The sequence below is a fragment of the Diabrotica undecimpunctata genome, chromosome 1 (genome assembly GCF_040954645.1).
Source record: "Diabrotica undecimpunctata isolate CICGRU chromosome 1, icDiaUnde3, whole genome shotgun sequence".
NCBI lineage: Eukaryota > Metazoa > Arthropoda > Insecta > Coleoptera > Chrysomelidae > Diabrotica > Diabrotica undecimpunctata.
In genome coordinates, this window is record NC_092803.1 from 80,183,976 (window position 1) to 80,208,284 (window position 24,309).

Genomic DNA, 24,309 nt, shown 5'->3' on the forward strand with positions numbered 1-24,309 from the left:
GGCACCATTCCTCCTTTCGGGTCGCCTTTTTTGCTTCTTTCTCTTCAACGTTCTCTAAACATCTCCTCCACCAGTTCCATGACTGATTGCACCCTACTTTCTAGCTCTCTCAAGCAGGCTCCTCTCGCCTATCCCTCTATTTATCCATTGCATATCAATAGAGTGTGTGAGATAGTGTCTAATATTTTACAGTATAAGTATTTGTCATTTTCTGCCTTCCCAAATCTATAAAGGTGTTCCCTAAAACAACCATGTACTTTGAGCATCTTCTCTGATTATGTATCAGCGACTTTATCTCCTGTTTTTGTCTGGTTTTTTTTAACGTTCTGTTGCTATGTCTTCATTTCTTCTCATGTATACTCTTCATTTTTCCTTTACTAGCACGTGCATTGAAATACACCCAGTGATATTTCTCGGCGTCTTGGCAGAAACTTTTCTATATACAGATGCCACTCTCAACAGACTCTTTCTATCTGCTCGGGTGGGCTAACTTTTGTACGCCTTTCTTAAAACTGCACTACCCAAGAGAGGCGTTGCGTAGAGGACAATCGATAACAGAATGAAGGGCCCCTTCTCCACTTAGTTTTGGGCACTCCGATGTTAAACATGATCCCGTTAACTCGGCGGATCTCACAGCAGCTATTTGAGTCACTGCTTTAACGTGTGTCCGTTGGCTTCCCTTTTTAAATAAAGTCATACCTAAAAATATCACGCATTTATTTGGAACCACTCTCTTTCCGGCACATTCGAATCTTATCCCGTCCATTTTTCTTAAGAACTATATCCTCGGTCTTACCATTAATTATATTATATTAGCCAGTTGCAGGCCATGTATTTTCATCCCGTCTTCAACTAGGTGGGATGTATTACACCGTGTTCGTGTTATTGTTCGTAAATTCATTAAGTACCACGATTTTCTCTCTTGCTATTAATTTATTACCTATTTTCATTTTAATGTATAAAAAGCATTATAGACGTCAAACAACAGTAGAATCGCCCACCTCCGGTTAAGATCCACGCCGCGCAACTCCAGGAAGACTTCTATCACTACGTCTACCGTGCTCCTGTTCTTAATAAAACATTTTTATGAAAATCGCTGACTTTCTACCAGTGCATTCATGTGTTCCAAAATCCACGTCGGCCCCAGAATCCTAATGCGCTTCACCGCTTCTGGTGGTATTCCATCGAGTCCCGAAGCCTTTCGTGTCTTTGGGGCACTAAATGCTTCGTTGAGTTCGTCTATGTTAAACGGTACAACTCGTTTAGCTTCGGCGTCCTACTGCACTTTATGCGAATGACTAAGTGGAAACATCTCTCGGGTAACTTAAGTTTCCTGTCCATCAACATTTCATACAGAGGGTCCATATACACTTATCCATATAAACAATCTTCTTTTTACTAGATACATTAGTTGTTATTTATTTTTAACTGTCCAATATGCAACGTCATGTATCTTAGCTGGTCTTGCAGTTTCATTGACATCTATGTGTCACAATAATCCACTCACCTTATTTTATTCTGTTGCTCCCGCTATAACACAACTGTACGCATCTCCATAATTCTCCATTATTCCGTAATTCCGATCGTAAATACTTAAGACTTCTTTTTTATCGAGCTTCTAAGGGAACCATATCCTATGTTTTCTTAAGATATCATCATTGAGTACTATATGCCATTGATTGATAAGAAATTTATATTTTTCCATTATTTTAAAAGTTTTAAAAGTACCTTCATTTCATTTAAAACACTAGCTTTTAAACTAATAGTCCGATTGCGCTCAAATTTAGACAAGTGAGATTAGAAAGCTGATAAAATATTAATGGCGCCATCTTTGTGTCAGGTCAGGATTTATTAAGTAACGGGATTGTCTAACGGAACTGATAAATTATTTGATTAATTTTTTTTTATTTGCCTCTAATTATTTCTTCTTCGCACTTTCCAATGACGTCTTAGTCTCTATGATGTATCAGTAAGCAAAAACCTCGGGATTTCTGCGAGCTATTTTTTACTTTCGAATATGTTGCTGTTTGTTATATTTTATGTTTAATTTAATATTGTTTGTTCATATTGCATTTTCTTAATGAAGTTTAGCGTTTCATAGATATATAATAGAATAAAAATACATTTCTGTATTTGTCGTTTAAATCGAATATATGAGCTTAGATATATATCTTTATCTTGGAATTATCTTTTATTTTTGAAGTTTTAATTTAACCGTACTATCGTTTTCAACGTCCTTCATGCTATCTTTACTTCCATTAACTGGTTACTGCTTAGAAATGCATATTTTCAGTTTTTCATAGCTTGAATATAATTTAACAAATCTCTGCCACCTGGATGGTCGGCTAAGTGGGAATTTTCACTCTAATTCGCCAGTACGGTTTCAGCTTTCATATATTATTAATTCCTTGATATTCCAAGTCAGGAAAATGCCACAATATCCAGTTCGTCTGGAGATGGTGTTCATAATAGATGAGGCAGGGACGATTGGACAGGGAATGTGGTTTTTCTAAATTGATAACACCTAAGATATTTCTTTAATAATTTATTTACTCTCCCAACAGAATAAAGGACATGTGTGTGTTTTTATTTTTAAGAGTTGTTTTATAGTCCAGGATGTAAGGTTTTTTATCATTTCTCATTATGCGGCGTAGGGATGAGGTCTAATGAGATTTGCTAATCGTTGTTATAAGTTCCCACTCTCTCTCTATTTATGGTGTTTAATACTGTTGCATTCGTAATGTGTTGTGTCTATGAAATTCTGAGAATTCTTTGATAAAGCGACATTTCAAAGGCTTCTAGCCGACTCATGGTATTTAATTTTAATGTCCAGACTTCAATCCCATACAAAAATACTGGCCAAACATTAAAGTCTAACATTAGAGTTATTAGCATTTATTAACTTTAATTCAGATTTATAAGCTTAGTTTTCGGTAATGGTGGGGCCACACTAACCTCTATTGCCGTTAATTATCACATTATTTGACATTAAAGTAAAGTGTAGCCACAACTTAGCGCGCTTACTTGTTATTTTCGTTATTTTTCACGTTAAGTATTAGGCGATAGCTCGAATGGCGGTCGCTTTGGATACATCAAAGGACTTTAGTATGATTATGTATCCCTCTTATTTGTACTGCTTCTATGTATCTAAATTTGTAAACTTGTTTTAATTGAGCGATATTTAAGTCAATCCGAAAATTTTCATCGATTACCATTACTTTTAAAGATTTATTTTTAGTGTCATTGCTTTATTTTGTCTAGTATATTTTGTAAGTCTTCAATTTTTTTATTATTTATCGTTTATTTTTATACCAATTTCGGCGCCGTATAGTGCTTGTTTAAACCTGCATTCATAGTACAAGTTAAAGAGCAATGGAGACATGACACAGCCTTATCGGACACCTCTTTGCACACGGACGCCTTTACTAGTGTAGTTGAAATATTGTAAGGTTATTTTTGGTAGTCAATGAAACAGAGATATATTTTTTCTGGTGATCGAGGCATTTTTGAATAAGTGTTGTCGCAAAGCTCCTCTCTTGTTCCCAAGGCCTCTCTAAATCTGAACAGAGCCTCGACAAGTCAATTTCTTTGATTCTGTATGATCTTTAACAATATTTTTTGTAAGTGACTCATTAGCTAATAAATCAAATTAGTCACATTTCCTAGAACAAGGTTTCTTTGCTATAGCTATGAATTCTAAGTTAAGCCATTAGAGTATATTATATTTCTTGTTATTATTGGAGGTTCTTATTAATTTTCTGTATTCTGAATCTATGGTTCTTTAGATTTATTTGTATAGGTGGGGTTGTTTTTGTGGTTTCTCTCTTCCTCTCTTCCATGAGTTTTAAAATATCTTCCGTGGTCCATTTTTACCGTTTCTGATTTTCCGTATCCTTAAGTTGTTCTCTTTATACTCCAAAAATGGTATTTTTTATGGTTTACCGTATATTTTTTAATTCTTTATCTTCTGTTACGATTGTTTTTTTTTTAGGTCTTCAATAAATTTGGTTGCTACTTTTTCTTTATTAGCTTCATTTCGAAGTATTTCAATATTGAATTTTTTTGCTTTGTTTCGAGGTATTGTTTTAAGTTTTTGACTGAGATTGATAACGACTGGATTGTGGTCTAATCCTACTTCCATAACTGGGATTTTTTTTTTCACTCTGGATACTTCTTTTAATTTAAATTAATGAATAATTAAAGCAACCTAAATTTGATTCCTTACAATCTTTTGATTATTGTCTTGAGGTTATTTTCTTGTACTTATAGATTCGCCTGGGAAGTAGTTTAAACCAGGTGTTTGATACCACATATTTTTCGTATTGGCAAAATTGTATCGGACGATTACCCCGGTCACTGCGGAGTGCGGGTGCCTAATCCGTATTCTCCAGTGATATTTTTTCTTTGCCGATTTTTGCACTAAAGTCGCCTAATTTAATGTTGATGTGGTGTTTCTTGATCCTTTTTAAGATGTCCGTTATTCCTGCATAAAATTTTTCTACCTCATTATCTTCTACGTCTGCTGTAGGTGCATATACTTGTAATAGATTGAGTATAATGTTTTTAGATTTAAGTTGTAGTTGTGCTTTCCTTTTGGAGTAAGGAGTACAGTTTTCTAAAGATTTATAAATGTTTTTGTGTATGACAAATGCGACGCCATATTGCTGAGGAAAGTTATTTTTACCTCCAGAGAAGTAGATTACATGGTAATCAATTTTTAGTCTTTCTGTAAGGGGCCAACTTACTGCACTTAATCTTAATATTTCTATAGTATTACTGCTTATTTCTTGAATTACATTATAGACCTTTCCTGCTCTTAGTATGCTTCAAATATTTCATGTTCTAATTTTTATCAATTTTTTCATTATGGTTAGTCCGTAGATTTTTCGCTCACCTGCTTCATTTAAGAAGCGCCGGTACTTAGAGCTATTGTTGATTATACTTGCCATGATAAGTGATTTTAAAATATCCATAAAAGATCTTTCATGTAGTATTTTCTTCTTGCATTCTGCATCCTGATGCCGTTGACCTTATTGGTTCTTCCGCCTTTAGAGTTTATTCCGTTGATTTCGGTTTAGTAACCCACACTTTGATTAATTGAGAATATTTACTTTTGTGTTTATTAGTAAGTTGCTAAAAAGGTTTAAATGGGCTCCGTTGGTCTATAATGAATATTCGCAGCTTCGAAGCATCGTTGCAGCTTTATAGCTGCTAAATATTTATTGTATTCACTTTATCTCAAATAATAGGATGACCATCTATATTCTACATATTTATCTTTTATTCAAAACTTTAAAAACATACCCACACTTCTCATCACTTCTCAGAAGACCTATAATTTTAATTTCCTCTCACACAATGTTGCAGCACGATAAAATAATTAAATGAACTTTAAATAAAAATAGTGTTGACAGTTACTAAATAAATATTTTACTTGTGTGAAATTGAATTTAACTGTTCGTAATATTTGAAATAAAAAAATCGATGATAAAAATGTTCCCCTGCGACTATGAAAAGTACTGTTGCCTTAAAATTGGAATAATTTAATTACTTTAGTAGATATTTTTTAAATGTTAAGTTTTTATAGCAATCGTTGCTACAATGTGATCATTTGTGACTGTTGGTAGTAAGTTTTTAAAGTTAAATTGTTCTAATTTTATTAATGATTAAAAATCTATATTTTTAACCATCTTTTATTACTTGACAATTAATAAACTTGTTGAAATCCATTAATAACTTTACTTTAAATTTTGCATGTTTATTTCCAAACTAAATGGATTATATTCTCGGTTAGTTAACCCAGTTGCAGAATATCAGTATAAAGAAAATAAAAATTGTTTTATTTTAAAATAATTAAGCAGTATTTACTTTTTATTTTTGATGTTTCATCATGATTTTAACTTTACCTTTTCTTAATTTCCAGCTCGAATAGCATTCGAAAAACTCACAGACTTCGACTACCGAGGCAACACTTACTATACAGTCAAAAACCTTAGCCTCTACGAATGCCAGGGGTGGTGTCGAGAAGAACCTGACTGCCAAGCAGCAGCATTCAGCTTTGTTTTGAACCCGTTGATACCCATCCAAGAAACGCTGTGCCAACTTCAAAACGAAACGTCATCGAATAATCCTTCTGCTACGCCCCAAAGAGCAGCCAACATGTATTACATGACAAAGCTGCAGCTGAGATCGGAGAATATTTGCCTTAGACCTTGGGCTTTTGAAAGAGTGCCAAATAAGATGATCAGGGGATTGGATAACGCTTTGATATATACGTCTACGAAGGAGGCCTGTCTTGCAGCTTGTCTAAATGAGGTAGGCCCGTTTATACTTTCACTTAAATACAAGTTTTCTATACGAATAACCGAAATTATGTTCAATCGATATAAAATGTAACGATTGGTGTTAAAATCCTCAAAGTATTAAGAAAAAGACTTGTGCATTTTTGTGCATGATAACCTTAATTTTTATTATCTTGTACAAGAGACACAACTGATTTGGACTACCTTCACAAGGTTTTCGTCAGTAAATGAACGACGCGGCGGTTAATATTAAATTCTTTATATTAGTAATCAGTACAAAAAAAAACAGATTTATTAACAGAAATGAAAATAAATTATTCGATATACTTCTTTTCTAATAATCGACGTCAAAAATCATAATGAATCGTCCCAAAAAAATGTTTATTGTCGGATGGTACATTGCAATACTTGGTGTTACCGAGGCTTAAAATAGAAATAGTGGCCCTCGTATATTATTTCCAATATTGAATTCCAAAAAAAAAATATCAGTTACAACATAATGAGTCTTTTGTTTTAGCACCGTTTCACCTGCCGATCAGCCGAATACAACTACGTCACCCTCCAGTGTCAACTTAGCGACACGGACCGCCGAACCTCAGGCCAATTTGTGCAGTTCGTTGACGCCCAAGGAGTCGACTATTTCGAAAACTTGTGTTTGAAGGGAAATCAAGCGTGTAAAGGTAAGATACACTTAAACATAAGGGTTTAACCAAAACTTACAGAGAAACTAAATTGTATATTAAATTTGAAGACAGGTTTTGATAAGTTTAAGTTTGTGAAAGCTAGTTTGCAGCGAGTGGATCTTGTGTGTTAGCGTCTTGGTGTAGAATATCGAAAATTAGTATATAACAGCTGTAGAAAATAAGTTTTTTTAGATCATAAACTCCTTAATCCAGTAGTAGTAGTCTACATTTGTTAGTAGATAAGTCATACTACAATTATTTACATCTCGTTATAAATCAAGATGAATGCCAACATCACTACATAGATTTCTGTGAATAAGACACTGGAAATCATTTGTCCAAAAATGGATAAGAATACTATGAGAGTATTGCTAACTGAACCATTTACAAAAAATAAAGTCTTAAAGAGAAGGATATGATATAATCTTAGTTTAATTCATACTATACTGTAGAAACATTAATAAAAAAACAAAAAACATATCATAGAATTAATCTCAAATAATACGGTCCATATATTTTCTAATCGAACTAAAAAACTATGTACAACAAAATCTAATTAGATTAAAATATTTCCAGAAGAATTCGTAAAAAATAAAAAAAAATACTAAAATGACATGTTTGGAGAAAGTTCTTTATAAATAAGACGGTGGCAAATGTTAAAACTTAAAAATAAACAACAAATTTATTACTTGACATTATGGTTATACGGAAAATTTATATCTGTGAACAGATACTGCAACAAGAAAAAATGCATTGATTATGCAAATCATAACCAAAACTTATATAAAAATATATATTGAAATAGCTGCAATGGTGAGTTGTTGATTTTTTTATGTTTCCTGTTATAAGATCTCATAGTCCCTACAGATTACAACTTAATAGAAACAAAAAAATTATAAGCAACATGTAAACTAATAAAAATAAATATAAGTAAAGAATACTCTGGAAGTAACAAGGAAGTTTAGGTGACTCAACAGATCCAGAAAGTTAAAAACAGTTACAGTGTTAAAGTTTATATTATTTTTAATAGAATCGGAATTATTAAAACGAATATATTCATCTTAGATAATTTACCGAAAAAATTACTTCTTCGTTAATAAATTCGTTTGTTGGAGAAGTACCGATACTGACAATTTCGGATTTCCTCAGTAACACTCTAAATAGTTTTAATGTTTGAGGTGTATTTACTATTACCTACTTCAGTTTTTTACCTACATTAGTAATATCTTTGAATAAGTACACAGTATTTGTCAAAACCATTGTAGTCAAATGGTTCTACAGCACGTTCTACCCAAAAATGAGCAATGCATCAATTTTATATATTTATTTCAATATGTTACTCGTAATGTACTATATTTTGTTTATTTATATTTTAGGAAATCGTAACTTCCAAGTGCCAAGAATAGGCGTGGCAGATGACAAAGTAGCTCAATACGCTACCTTGCACTATTACACTGATAAAGAATTGCAAGTAACCAGTGAAGCGGCCTGCAGATTGGCTTGCGAGATCGAAAACGAATTCCTCTGCCGATCATTCTTGTACAAGTAAGTTATATACATTAGATGAGCATTTTCAAGCAAATGTTACTGTTTTGTAATATTGCAAAACGCTTTAATTGATAACAATACAGTGCTTTAAAACATATTAAATAATATTTCTAACAGTATTGTTCACAGTTTTGACTTGCGTTTTATTTTTTAGGGGAACTCCACAAGGAAGCCAATACAACTGCCAACTCTTCCATTTAGACCACAAAACACTGCCAGATGGTCCAAGCACATACTTGAATGCTGAGAGACCTCTAATCGACAATGGAGAACGAATCGGTGCTTATTATGAAAATAACTGTGAAAGTAAGTAACTAATTTAATACTGATTGTTATTAAATGAGTTATTTTTACAAAGCACGTGGTGTTCGTGTGTACAGTCTGTCCCAAACCCTTCTTTCAGTGCGTCACTAATTTTGACGTCATATAGGATTTTAAGAATGTCGAGAATTATTGCATGACATTTTAGTTAAATCTGACAGTTGCAGGATTGTAATCGGCTAAATGTGAAAAGATTATTTTTTTAAAATGTGAAGTAAAAACTTTAAGAATTCAAATTTTTTTTACTTTACATATTAGAGGTCCCGTCCTGTATAAAAAATTTTATTGCGCCTTATATTAGAACGGCATTTTGTCATAATTGCTATTCTATAGATTCCAAAGAAAGTGCTTAATTAGCTAAGATTTATTTATAGATTTATTATTATTTATTATAAACACTATGAAATTGGAATGTTTGTTTATTTAAAATAACGCTTCCTCCTATAGAATCTTTTAAGAGTTGACTGCGAGATAAAAAAATTTACTGGCAATTGCAAGGCATCAAAGTTTATACGTCCATGCATCAAAGCAAACATTCCTGTGATAAAATAGCATCGATTGAAATCAGTCATATTCGGATAAGTCATTTTCGGAAAGTTTCTGTGGCAGCCATTAGTTTAATTTTGTGAAGATTTATCATAAAATCGTGAAAATAGTTTAAATAGTGAGTGATTCTACTAGATTGGGTGTGCAAATGAAAGAGTGTTATGAAGTTTAGGTAAAAAACAATGGACAGTTTAAATAGTAAAGCAGTTGATTTTTGAGTTAATCTATCAGTTTCGGTATGCAGATGAAATAGTGTTAATGGAGTTTAGTTAAAAAACAAGATACTGAATGTAAGTTTATGTAAATAGTTTAAATAGTGAAGCAGTCGATTTTTGAGTTAATCTACCAGTTTCGGTATGCAGATGAAATAGTGTTAATGGAGTTTAGTTAAAAAACAAGATACCGAATGTAAGTTTACCTTCTTTTTTTATGAATAACAAAAATGAATATTATATTTCAAACAATCCACAATCCGATTCAGAACCTGATTCATTAAAATCAATGATTACAGGGGATATGTGGCTGGCATCAATTATATCTTATATTTTAATAAAATGTGGTTCTAAAAAGAACCGTTTTAATACATATGAATATCTTCTAATTGAAAATAATTTAATAATTTTAATATTACTCTTTGTTCTTTCTCGGTATATCTCGTCATATTTAAAATATTTTTATGACAATAAATACAAAATTAAATTTTCACTGTAAAATGTCTGAAAATACTAACCTGGAATGACAATTATCATTTTATCAGTTGACATTGTCATATTACTGTCACTATTGAGACCATCTGCGTCAAATTATATTTATGCGCATCGTTGATTGGATATCTATTTAGCGCATTCTAAACTCCAACCAATTATATATCCGTAAGTAGAATTCGCTTTAATATGCAAATACCCGTGAACGATACATAATTTTCTAAGTTCTATGTATAATAATCACAGACTTATGTTTTTTTTTGTCACTTCTAGCTTAATGCGTTAGAGAGAATTCGATCAACTATGACGCACTGAAAGAAGGGTTTGGGATGAACTGTATATATTTATACCTTATTATACCTTTTTATACCTTATTATACCTTTTTATACCTTAATACACACGAACACCACGTGCTTTGTATTCAACAGGTATACTAGCCAGTCCTGGATATCTCCACTTCATGGTTTGTTCCAGTTTCACTTTTAATGAGTTATTTTTACTAATTTTTTTAAATTTCAATATATATTTAAAAAACACTTTTCTCAAAAAATAACTTTTTAAGTGAAAAGTTTTCACTTACGTTATATTTAAGTATTATACATGTTTATGGATGTATATTCAATGTTATGGTAAGGAGCCTTATGTGTATGCTTGTGCACATGTCACAAATCACGTGGCCACACGCTTGCTCTTGTCGACTCAAGCTCAGTCAATGCTGTGTGGTCTCCCACACAATAAGCTTTATTTAAGTCACAGTGTTTTAAATTGTTTTGGGGCCATAGGTAGAGATGTCTAAACTATTCGAACCTGTTTTGTTATGTTTGTAGTAAGTTAACTTTTAAATCGCAAGGACGACTAGGTGACCAGGACGAAAACTTGGCCTTACACATATATTGTGTAACATTCTGTAGAGTGTTGACTAGATGGGCCAACGGTTCTCACCACATGCCGTTTGCAGTTTCAATAGTGTGGAGGGAATCGACGGATACAAGAGAAATAACAAGTACCTAAGTCAAAACATATCCAAAATATCCCAACTTTCCTGCAGCAATCCAACCTGTCAAGCATAGTCAAGAACCACCAATACCGCTTCCTCCAACATTCAAAGAAATTATTAATAGTACAAATCCTGGACCGGATTGAAAAGCAAAGGATGATATACAAGTACCCAGTTTTGTGGTAGCTACTCAGCCTCATTTATTAACTCAAGTTGACCTTAATGATGTGGTTCGTGATTTGAATTTATCTAAAAAACAAGCGTGACTGTTGGAGCCACGTCTTAAGGGTTAGAACTTACATGACAAAAGTACTAAATTATGTTACTTTAGAAACAGGCAAGAGTTTTTTTGTCCCAAAAAGCAGAGTTTAAAGCAGAGTTCCTTTAGGTCACGAGCATACATTAGAAGAGTGACGTTTATTTATAGACTCGGCTAAAGTAAGCTGTAAGGCTATTTTATTGTATAACAATTCCCTTTAGTCCTTTTTGCCCAATGTGCAAACATAAGAGCAACTTATGGCAACATTGAATTGATTTTAGAAAATATCCAATACAATGTAAAACTTATGTGGCAAACTCTAAGTAATTGCTATGTTACTTGGCTTGCTTACTGTATGTATAAGGTTTTGCTGCTTTTTTTATGAATCGTATAGCCGAGATCACAAAAGCCGTTAAAAAAAAATCATACTCTAAGCGGAAATCTCTTGAACCTGGTAAGAGAAATGTTGAAAACACAACTTTTATTGATCCTAAAAAAAGTATACCTGCCACCACTGCATATTAAGTTAGGGCTGATGAAAAACTTTGCCAAAGCTATAAAAAAGAATGGACAGGGTTCTTTGTACTTAAAAGAAAATTTCTTAGACTAAGTGAAATTAGGTGAAAATCATCCCACAAGAATCCATTCTAAGTCCAACGTTATTTTTAATTTCTATGAACGACGTCTTAAAAGACTTAAAGAAACCAGTTGTAGTTAGATTTTACGCAGATATCATGATCGTGTTTATCAGAGGAAAATATCTTAGCACTATAGCTTAATGGATTCAGCAATGCATAATATCCTTTGAAAGTTGGTCTATAATATCTGGAGGCGAATATTATTCTCAAAAAGAAACATAATCGAACTGCAATTACCATCAATATTTCTAAACGACTAGAAATTAAACTATACTTTAAATATAAATTTTGTGAGTATGATATTCGACGAACGTCTACCATGGAAAAATCATATTATAAGTCTAACGTTCGTATTCATAATCCGACTCCAGCGCGTCGCTGGCTGTTCACCACCATATCTATGTTTCATAGTCGACCTACAGCCTGGTTGACGCAAGCGTAAAGCATCTACCAAAAGCTTTACCAATATTAAAAACTTTAATATATTATACATTATAATATTAATATGAATGAGTAGAAACGATTACATTTAAATTTGGCAAATTGTAACTCCAGTCGACTAGTTCACAAGTACGATTGCTGTAGATCCTTGTCATCAAATACGGCTATGTTTTCATATCGAGTAGTAAGTAACCGATCGCCCACTAGCGGTTCTCCGAAGATTGACTATGAAACAGGGGATGAAATCTCGATGGAGTGTTCGCTAACTGAAGAACCGCCGGCGACTCTTCCTGGCGACGCACTATGAATACCAGTGTAAGTCTTTGCTTGAATATACTAAGACTCTTAGCAATTAAATCTTGGGAATATGATGCTACTAAAAGTTTACAGTGGACTTATTCGATCCAAAATTTATTACATATGTGTTCAAAATACATCTGCTCGCCCTTCAATATTAAAATTCTTACATACTATACACAATACTGCAATAAGAATATCTTTAGGAGCTTAGAGAATAACGTTTGTAAGAAAGCTATACTGCAAACTGGGAGAAAACCGTCACTATCTTTCAGATGAAAAATTCTCAGTTTATCATATGCCTCAAACGAATTATAGCTTTCGTCAATTCCGATTCACAAAATACTTTTTGTAATCGTTTTAAATCAACTTCTCAAAATAACACCTTCCCACCGCTATTTTATATTAAAATTCAAAGCTACATTTCAACGTTAAATCTTTTTTCTAGAACATTTTCCCAGAACATTGTTAATGAAACTATATCTTACATTACATACTAATCCATATCTTACATTTTAATATTATAAACAAATAATCTCACCATCCACATCGTCACTGATTCATCTAAATCTTCCCAAGGCGTAGGAATAGTTAACGTCTCTTAAAATCCATTTCCTTGATTCTCACAAAATCTTGAAGATGTTAGTGGTGAATATGGAAAACGTTTCCATTAAGATATTTTAAGTATGAAAAAACAAATATTAAGGAAAATGGATTTTGATAATGCTAGGGAACTACTGCTCGACACTTAAAAAGAGATGTGATAGAAGCAAAATACCCAAGAAAATCCCTCACAACATCTTTTGATGTAGTAAACCTATATCAGTATAGCTGTGAATAGGTAAAAAAAGTTGTTTTTATATTTGACTGTTATAAGAAGACCATTAGTGATAAAAAACTACTATCATTTTTGTATTCAGTTACAGACAGTACTATAAGAATAGTTAATAAACTTAATAAAACTTTTGGGAAAAAATATTAAAGTTTTTGTAGCCTAGTTTTATTAGCCACAAAATACAACTGTTTGAGAAATCAAAATAAATTTAAAAATAAAAAGTGTTCACGAAGAAACTGAGATTTACAATGTCAACAAAACGGAGGTGAATAATTTTAATAAACAGTTGATCTTCGATTGTATTTTATGTAGATACCTGTAATAATTAGACCAGTGGTCACATATGGATGTGAAACGTGGACCCTCTCAACCACTGATGAAAATCAACTGAGAATATTTGAGCGCAAAATACTAAGGAAGATATTTGGACCCACCCAATGCAGCGATAGTTCGTGGAGAATTAAAATGAACCACGAGCTGGATGAACTAATGCAGAGCGCAGATATTGTCAGATTTGTAATATCACAAAGACTAAACTGGCTTGGTCACCTAGAAAGAATTCCAGATAATCGAGCTGTAAAAGTAGTCCAGAGATGGAAGCCCCAAGGAAACAGAACAAGAGGAAGGCCCCGTAAAAGATGGATAGACGACGTAGAGAGGGATCTTAAAACCATGAACATCAGGCAGTGGCGAAGGAAAATATCCGACAGGGCAGAATGGAAGAACATTGTTAAGCAGGCCAAGACTCACAAAGGGTTGTAGCGCCATTAGAAGAAGAAGAAGACCTGTAATATTTCAATGTAACAAGTTTGAAAGCATACATCAGATTTCATTTATTTTTACATGTGAAAGGTTATGATGCTCCATTGACGGCATGTATTGTAATGCAGGCTCTGAAAAGACTTGGTTGCGCAATGATAAGAGCGTCAACTAACTGAGCATAAATTCTCAGAGATCGTGTCTTTGACTCCCGGAGAGAGAATTTTTATTAAAAACTCGTTGCTTTGTCGGATCGGTACCTGCCAGAGCAGTCGTTCAGATATAATAAGCGTTATTTGTGATGACAACGAAGCTGACTTTACTTAGTAACAAGGCAATTATTCAACCCATGTACTAAAACATGCACAATGTACAATAAGCCAATTAGCTGCAGTACGACCGGTTTATAGCGGCAAAGAAAAATGTAAAAAAAATTAGACTCCAGAGATTTATTCCCCGCTGAAACTTTATCCCTTTTAAATATAGGCTACTGCTGTTACCCATTACTTATTTAAAAAATCAGAACGTTTGAAGAGTTTGAAAAAAACATGCATATTTTTGAAAATGCAACCATAAAAAATATGCCAAGGGAAAGAAAAATAACAAATTTATTAGCTGTAGCAAGTTATAGACTAAATTTCACAATGTAAATCAAACATTATTTAGATAAACATTACATTTTGGTAAGAGTTTATTTTTTAGAAATATTGGCATCATTTGAAATCGATATTGACCGTCAATAGGCCATACAAGTTTGGAGTTTACTATATCTCGTCAGAGATTAATGACGCACAAAAAATATATAAAGTCCCTACTGTAATTTTTTTATTTTGTAAAATATTCGTCAAAATTCAGGCATTGAGATTCATGGAAAAAATTGTCGTAGATATATCAAAGGTATCATTATGCGAATCGTAGGTAGTAATGAGTAAAATATTAAGAAAAATCTGAAGATAATATTAAGAGAAAGAAGACTAAAGAAAAATCACAGATCACGAAAATACACTAAAAATTATTATAAACTCAAATTTTTCTAATTTTCACATATAAGGGATTTATTTCGAAAACGTGTTTGGAACGTTTGGTATATTGCAAATAAAGAAAAAAGCGGATGTTTCGAATGCATGACCAGAGTCCCTACGCTAGATCCTATCAACGGTTGGGATTACGTTGAAAAATGACTTGACTTATTTTGAGCTGCTTTGTAAAATTAGTCCATATTTATTTTTCAGTGTTTCGTAATATCACTTCTATAATATTAAATCGCTCTTTGGTTAATTATTTTGTATGTGATGATATTTCGCTGCTAAAATATAACATTTGTGTTCCTTTTTCAGTTTCGCAAATCAGTGTGCTACCCAAACCTCAATAACTATATTTATTATCTCAACAATTAACCCATAATCTCACACATACCATCTCGATGCTTCAAAACATATCTGAATCAAGATAAGAACTCCTAGGCGTGACCATCTGAATACAAAGTGCCTCTCGTAATACGATTCCGGAGTCAGCTATAAGATGAATTATTTATTCCATTCTTGTGTTTGCAGAAGCAACTACTGTTTCCTGTAGAAATGGTCGTCAGTGTATTAATAGATTCTTAGTTGTGCAGAAACATGACTTTTGTATGTGTATTTTTATTTTGACATTTTATCAAATGATTTGAGGATTCGTAATTTTTATAAATATGTATCAATTGATGTTTGTTACTGATTTAAATATTTCCAATTTGTTTTCTACAATCTATTTGTAGATTAGGATTCTTACACTAATTATTTGTTCATGTTGTAAAAATCTCCACATTGCTAGAGAAGTAAGATTGCAAGGGTAATCATTTTCTTTTTATTTAATTATAAAAAATTGGTAAATATTAGAGGAGATGATTTTACGGTAGATAGTGTAGCGAGATTAAATAAAACGAGCGGTTCGAATGTATATAAGTATATTTATTTATAAGTTTACAGCACGAAATTATCTTATCAACTAAACTCACCATAGTTTACATATATTACATTACATATATAATTATATTATACATACCAAAAAGTATTATTCTCGAATCTTCTGGGATAGTCCCACCTCTAATTCGTGGTTTGACAAATGTATTTCTACAGCGCTCGATACATCGCGAAAGTTTTCGATGCCATTTCGAGATGCAGCCGTTACATAGGCCATGCCGAAAGCATGTTCGTAACAATAGGGACGTTTCCGTCTCTACCTTTATTCCTTCCATATTTGTAACCCTACAAACACATATATTTATTATTTGAGAGTAGAATCACATCCCAAAATTTTCGGTATTTCTTACATTTTTCTGTTTGAGTGACCAGACCTCTACTATATATTCTGACGGGTAGCATCACGGCACCAAGTGCCGGTGCGGCACTCGAATGGGTGAGTCAAAGGACGATTTTTGGTCCATACGCAAAAACCGTGGTAACAACTGGTTATTACTCAACCTAGACTAGAGGTGGGCAAAATCGGTCAATCAATACTCGACACAGACGTGAACGGAAATGATCGATCAATACTTGATCGCAAGGTACGGGAAAGGACGATGGCCTTTCAGAGGTCAAAGATCTACCAGATCAATAATCCGGATCGAACTCAGTTTTCTTTTGTGGTTCACAGTGTTTTATTTTTTTGTCGGTGTTTCATCTCCAGCGTGCATCCATGATAGTGGTAGATTGTTAGTTAAAGTGCGGGTATGCAGAGAGCGAGAGAGTGCCGGTGGTAAGCGCTAACCGTGCCATCTTTAAACTCACTTCTCTTTAGGAAAAAAAATGTAGTTTGAATATGCATATGGCGTGAAGATTACACCTCTTCATAGGTGTCATCTCCCTCAGATGATTTTAATTCTTTAAAGTGCACCGTCACCTATTTGCGGTTACTACTACTAAACAGTTTAACCTTATTGGTGATATAACTGATATTACTGTGTACGATCCTGAATATTTGGACAGCTTGCTTGTGAAATTTCAGTAGCCCAGGATATATAGTGTTCTGTTTTATGGCGCGATCTCCTGGATGTAGACACCGCTGCTTTAGTTTTAGATCGTAATGATTCTTCTGGTCTTCGAAAGCAAGTCTATGTATACTTTCTTAATGCTTTAAATTTACTAAAGTTTTATGCAAACCTCTGTATATTTTGGCATTTGGTTATATCCGTTGTATCTAACTTTCTTCCAAAATGAATATTCGATGGTGAAAATCATGTCTTATTTGCAAATGACATAATATGATACGATACATGACGAATTTATGGCGTAATAAAATTCCGGTAGAAATTTATTTCAGTCTTTATTGATTTCATCGACGTATACAGTTATCATTGTGTTTAGTACCTTGTTGGTTCGTTTCAGTCGATTGCATTACGGCAAGAGAGGTGGTGTAAAGATGTGGTTTATGTTGTATGATGATGGCACGTTTCAAAACTGCTACACGTGAATTGTAAATATTTGTCCAATAAAATGTATACATGTAGACCCCATGGGAATTCTCAAGGCCAACGGAAAGTGAACAGATCTAAAAAAAACTTGGAAAAGGACAGTAACTACTGGACGAAGGGATAAAATAGGAAAATCCCTTCTTGAAATCAAAGCACTAGCGGGAAATAGAGTTTGCTGGAGATACTTCGTGAAAGCTCTATGTTTCTCTTAGGAATCTCGAAACTATATAAATATATCCAAGGAAATATGACTTTTTTCGGAAATATAAACTGCATAAATACTTTTGAGTGCAGACTGTTGATGACATGGTTTTTGGTTGCATTCTGTATGGGCTGGATCTACCCATTTCGTAAATCGGTCTTGGAAAAACTATCAAAAAAATGTTCCCCTTTTTAGATTTTGGGAATAGTCCCATTAAATCAGTTAAGATAGTATGCTAAGACTTTCTTACATTTGTCGTGCAGGTTTCATCTGAGATGGTATAGACTAAAGGCATTTCCTACAATTTTTTATATGTTCTGCATATATTGGTTTAAACATTTTAGGCTAGTAGTATTTTTGCACTATTTGGCAAGTGGATTTTGGCAATTCCTAAATGACCTGCCGTAGTCGAGTCATAATTTTCCTCCAAAATTTCATTCCTTATACACCCTGGTACACATAATTTCCATGGAGATTTCGGCTAGTCCAAATATGTTTATACAATCTGATGTTTGTAAATCAAAAAAATGTGTCTGAGTTTTGAAGGACATCTCCATATAAATTATCGTACCAGTTGCACGTTTCTAGTGTTGGTGCTAACAATTGCAGCTCTGGTTCTTCGCTACAGCGGTCTTGCGGTTTGCCGAGATAAAGCATCCTCTATCATGTTGGGGATTCTCTCTCTGTATATTACCTTATAAGCGTACTATTATAGTTTTAAACTTTACCCGGAAAATCGACCTAAGGGATTTTTGACGTTTTTCAACCATTTAAGTGACGGGTGGTCTGAGATGACTTTAAACTTGTAACCTTCTCTGTATGACTTCATTTCGTTTATTTCGCATACGATGGACAGACATTATTTTTCGGTTGTAGAGTATGTAATTTTAGTCGATGTGAGAGTTAGACTAGCATATTGCGATTTTGACCGGCATATTTTTGCGTTAACGCAACCCCAAGTCTAGAGTTTGATACATCTGTTTGCAGGTAAAACATTTTTAAAAAATCATGGCACGCTAACACTGGGCCAATTGAAGTTTTAATTTAACTTCTTTAAAATGTCTTCTTGTCTATTGGTCCATTTCCATTTTTCTTCTTTTTTTTTTCAGAAGCATGTTTAGTGGTCCTGCCATTGTTGAATACTTTTCTATGAATCGGCGGTAGCATAAGTTATTCCTAGAAAACGGCTTAGCTGACGAACATTTTTTGGTCCCACAAGTTCGGTTATAGCGCCATTTATTTTCCACAAAAATATGCTCCTAATATCGGAGTTCTGGCTGGCAAAATGTGCATTTTTCAAAATTTAATTCTAATCTAGCTTCTCTCGGTCTTCGACAGATTTCGTGTTTGCTGTTTGCTAGTTTGATTCTTCCGGTATAGCTTTCTACAGAGTGTATGCCTGTGCAATCATAGATAAAATACATGTTAAAGAAGCAGATCTCTTAATATCTTTAACAAAGTAAGTACTAGCAGAAATAAATAAAGTAAAGAAAGATGGCAAAATATTATGTTGGTAGACTCAAGATAAAAGTTAAACAAGTCAAGCACAAAGATTGCACAAAGCAAGTATCGATGTTAAATTTTAAAGATTTAATTATTACGATCATTAATTGAGAGGTTTTAAAAACTTGACAGTTTTGTGATTTATATATTTGTTTACAAAAAAAATGGGTAATATTTTATAATTATCTTGAAGAAATACCGGTGACAGTATAATTACCGATGCGCTCACCTCTAGCATACCGTGAACATAACCTCTAATTTTCTTTATTATTGGGCAATTACGAGGCGCAGCGAGCTTGATGATTCGGCACGATACTGAAAGAACCGAAGAACTCTGCTAATTAACCACCACTTCTCAAGTTTTCACATAAGCAAAGAAGCATATTGCACAGATCAGGAATGAGCTGGCACAACTGTATGCAGGACACAGTTGAAAAATACTATTTTCTTGTGGCGATTTACTTTTAGTGTCGATTTGAATTGGGAATTAACGTGAATTAAATTGTACGTGATAAAATCTAGTGCACAGTTTTAGTCTTAGAGGAATTTGTGTATGCATTAAGTATTATAGTTTTTATATACTCACGTATAAAAATAATATAAATATTATATTTTTGTCTCTTCTAAGAAACACTACTTAACGGAATGTCTGGGATTCCGTACTAATGGATATTAATGGAAGTTTTGCTTTGCAAAGAATTGTTTAAATATGTATATAGCTTGCTATGGCGTGAATATGAATTTAAACAAAACTATTTTATTTTGTATTCAACAAAAATCCAAATACATGGAAACTTACATTAACAGTCATAATGATTTTTATAGAGCTGAAGCTATACGTTAACCGACGTCTTGACTCCGAAACGGACAATAGTGTCATTCTCATGGAAGTATAACTTCAGAGTAGCAGTAAACAGAGTCCAAATAATCATGATGCTCGTTACCTTCGAAATCATACGGAATCTTAAGAAAAATATTATGATCTTTAACCATTAGTATTACTAGTAGAATTATAAAATCTTATACTTATGTAAATCAATTTTTTTTTTAGAAGCAGCGGCTACTACCGGAGGAGCATCGGACAACACATTACCAGTAGTTTTCGAAACAACAGAAGATTCTACCCTTAACAACTTGACCAGAACTGATGTTAATTGTGATAAAACTGGAACCTGTTATGACGGTAAGTGCTCACGGAGATAGAGAATTACGTTGATATATGTTTTTAAATTGTTTTTGCTTAATGCGTTTTTTTTTAAAGTGTAGTAGATTTTAGATTAATTTTGGCAATCATTTTAACAACTATTCTCTGACAGCTAGTTTACAACTAGACGATATAAAATTGGGAGTACAATAGATTCCTGTATTTACATATCGAATGCTTCCGATCTAAATATGAGATTGCACCAATACGATTCCTTTTTACTTTTTTGCTATTTTTCTTTTCATTGTCCAACATTATCGCATAAACAAAGTAAAGATTAGTAGTACCAGCAGCATTAGCTGCTGGTACTACAAGTTTTTTGCTTGTAGTCTAATCATTTTAAACTCGAAGTAACGTAAATAAATATTTGCCTGAAACGCGATTCTAGCTTTCCGCAGACCACTAATTCTATCTTATTTAAATTCACACAAATTTGATGATTAAATGATTAACTTTAGCGTGCCTTCTTACTACAGGCATAACAACTAGTATTTCTTAAGTGAACACAGAAAAAAACTAAAAGATTTTAAAAAATTAGACACGACAGGTGTTTAGAAAAATATCTCAAATATTGAAATTTCTCCAAATTTACAGAATCAAATGTTTAACAGTATTAAAAGTTAATGGTTATAATTTTATTATAACAGGTTATTTCTCAAAATATGCTAGAGATTTCTTATGTTTTCTGGGTTTTGAATCGTCATTATGTATCGAAATAAAGGTAATTTGGAAAGATTATAATATTTAAATTATTTACTTTTGAGTTAAATAGTTCATATCTAATATCATGCAAAAATGCAAATTAAAGAATCTTAATTAGATCTCCTATCCTAACCCCCAAGAACTAGCAATCAACAATTATCTTCCAAGTACAACCTTTTGCCAAATCCCACTTAATCCTCTACGTAGTATATATCCCTTCCCCATCCTCAAAAGAAAACACATATGCAACTAACACATTTAAATTTGGTACTTTGGTAAACTTTGGTATCAAAAGAACTCCGCTGACGCAAATCTTTACTATCCTCCACTTTATAGATTACTGCTAGATCCCAAACCTAAACTCTACAAGGTCACTATCTATCATAGCCTTCGTCGATGACAAAAAATTGTTAAAACTAGTCCCTCTGCTTAATCAAGTATTGAAAAATTTATTTGTACTAATTCAGAAAACTTTCCTTTGATAGCAATACAATTAATAGCATTCCTGGCAAGTTCTTTGAGCCGTAGTGAGCCTCTTAAGAAGTTCATAACTTGATCACCAACATCAATTCCCTTCTTGGAAACCTTACACAAGTATACCAAATTTTATTGATAGATATAAAATATATGACTTTAACTGCAATGATATTGATATTTCATAAAAATCTACATATTTAGTGCAAAATATAATAATTCTTTCTACTAACTGGATTAGTTTTTAAATTAACTTTTTACACTGGAACTGCGACGCATATTATCCGCACTTTGAAGTTATACAGTATCTTACATTAATTTACAATAGAGATTTTATTTTTTCTAATTTTGAAAATTAATTTTACTACAACTAATATTCCTTATTCTAAGTACAATAAAAGAGACCGCTTAATTAGGATGAACTGTATCAGAGCTAGTAGAGGTACGTCGATATTTGCTCCCAGTGATATTTTTTTTTCAGAATGACTTTCGAAAGCCATTCTACTCCATAAAAAAGGGGACGCCACAAATATAGAAAACTACTGATCAATAAGCTTATTGTCACACCTTTACAAACTACTAAGCCCGAATAATAACAAATAGATTGACAGCTAAGCTAGATGCATACTAACCAGTGGGGCAAGCTTGCATTCGTAAGGGTTTTAGCTTTATCGATCACTTACGAACAATCCGGACACTTATTGAAAAAACAATAGAGTACAACATACCACTACATCTGACATTTGTTGATTATCACAAAGCATTCGACAGTATCGAGAAATGGGCTTTCTTAACAGCATTGGACGACGCCAGAGTAGATTCAAGATATGCTGCCCTCCTTAAGAATATATACGATGATGCTACTTTTCACGTAAAAATAGATGATGATCTGGAAACAATGAAAATAGACCTTGGCAAAAGTGTGAGACAGGGCGACACCATCTCACGTTTCTAATGCCCAATTATTTTGGCATTAGAAAATATCTTCAAAAAACTATAAGGATTAAAAATGGATGAAGTATATCTTAACCATTTGCGTTTCGCAGACGACATAGTACTAATAACCACAGATATCCATGAACTAGAATCAATGCTACAAGATTTAAATCACAAATCGAATCAAATAGGATTAAAAATAAATCTCGACAAAACAAAGATATTAAGCAACAGCCTCGAAAACATCACGATAGATAACATCAACATAGAAAAGGTAGGTAAATAGATCTAGGACATGCAATTAAAAAGGAAAAAGAAAATCAAACCCTAGAAATTAAAAGAAGGACACAATTTTCATGGGCTGCTTTTGGTAAGTTGAGCTTTATTTTAAAAGACAGAAAAATCCCAACACACTTAAAACGAAAAACCTATGACACTTGTATACTACCAGTTGCAACTTATTGATTGGAAACTATGACAATAACAAGAAAAATGGCAGAACAATTAAGAGTAGCTCAACAGGCCATGGAGAGGGCCGTGTTAAATATAAGCCTCAGTGATAAACTTGTAACACCGAAATACCTCGAAGAACTAAAGTAACCGACATCATGGAAAAAATAGCGACATTGGGATGGCAATGGGTGGCACACGTATCAAGGCAATACACCAACAGATGGTCTCATAGAGTGATATTCTGGAGACCTCTAGAAACAAAAAGAAGCGTGGGAAGACCCAAAAAGAAATGGATAGACGATATAACAGCTGTAGCTGGAAAGCCGTGGATGAGAATTGCAAAAGATAGGAAAGCGTGGAAGATTAGAGGAGGACAATGTCCAACAATGGATAAATAAAGGCTGAAGAAGACGAAGAAGATATTTTTAATATTGCTGCCTTTGACGACATGAATCTTATGGCAATCGCCGTAACTATATATTGCCCTAATAAGCTTACCATATGCTTCGTATTATTCCCCCAAATCATCTTCTAAAAGAAGAGTCCATATACCTTTACACATGAAGAGTTCCTACGCACATAGCGGTATGTAGTATGTCTTCGTAACTGAGAGTCTGGTACTTTCTTTAAAATTTCTTTTAGAATATTCTCTGCTAAAGATTTTACTATTACTGACTCCAAATCTAGACCTTTTTAACATTGAAAACAGCTGATAATCTCTTTATTAACAATCATTAACCGAAAAGATTTTCCAACAATTGTAGTGAACTAGACTCTGCCAAAAGCTATTGGCTTCTAAATAAAGCTAACTAGCTATAGTATTTCAAAGCCGTTAACACTCTCTTGCTCACTCATTATCATCCAATATCCAATAATGTTGACTACTTGTTAACGTCAATATCAGATACCCTCCTCTCGGCTGCTAAGACACATTGACAAAACAACATTCTGTTCAAATAATAAAGCGGTGTATTCAGGAAACTCATCTTGTAAAGAGGCGACTGAAATATTTAAAAAAGCTATAAATAGGTACCACAAAAAGATAAGACTTAA

The 24,309-nt window shown here is 33.2% G+C and overlaps 1 protein-coding gene across 1 annotated transcript in view; it reads left to right on the top strand.

The window, feature by feature from the left end:
• Positions 1–24,309, top strand: part of tyn (trynity) — a 305,927-nt gene that overhangs the window by 251,884 nt on the left and 29,734 nt on the right. Inside the window, exons 3-7 of the mRNA XM_072544489.1 lie at positions 5,924–6,315; positions 6,820–6,982; positions 8,362–8,530; positions 8,688–8,839; positions 20,539–20,670. Of these exons, the coding sequence (XP_072400590.1) occupies positions 5,924–6,315; positions 6,820–6,982; positions 8,362–8,530; positions 8,688–8,839; positions 20,539–20,670 (1,008 nt within the window). The remainder of the gene's footprint in view (positions 1–5,923; positions 6,316–6,819; positions 6,983–8,361; positions 8,531–8,687; positions 8,840–20,538; positions 20,671–24,309) is intronic.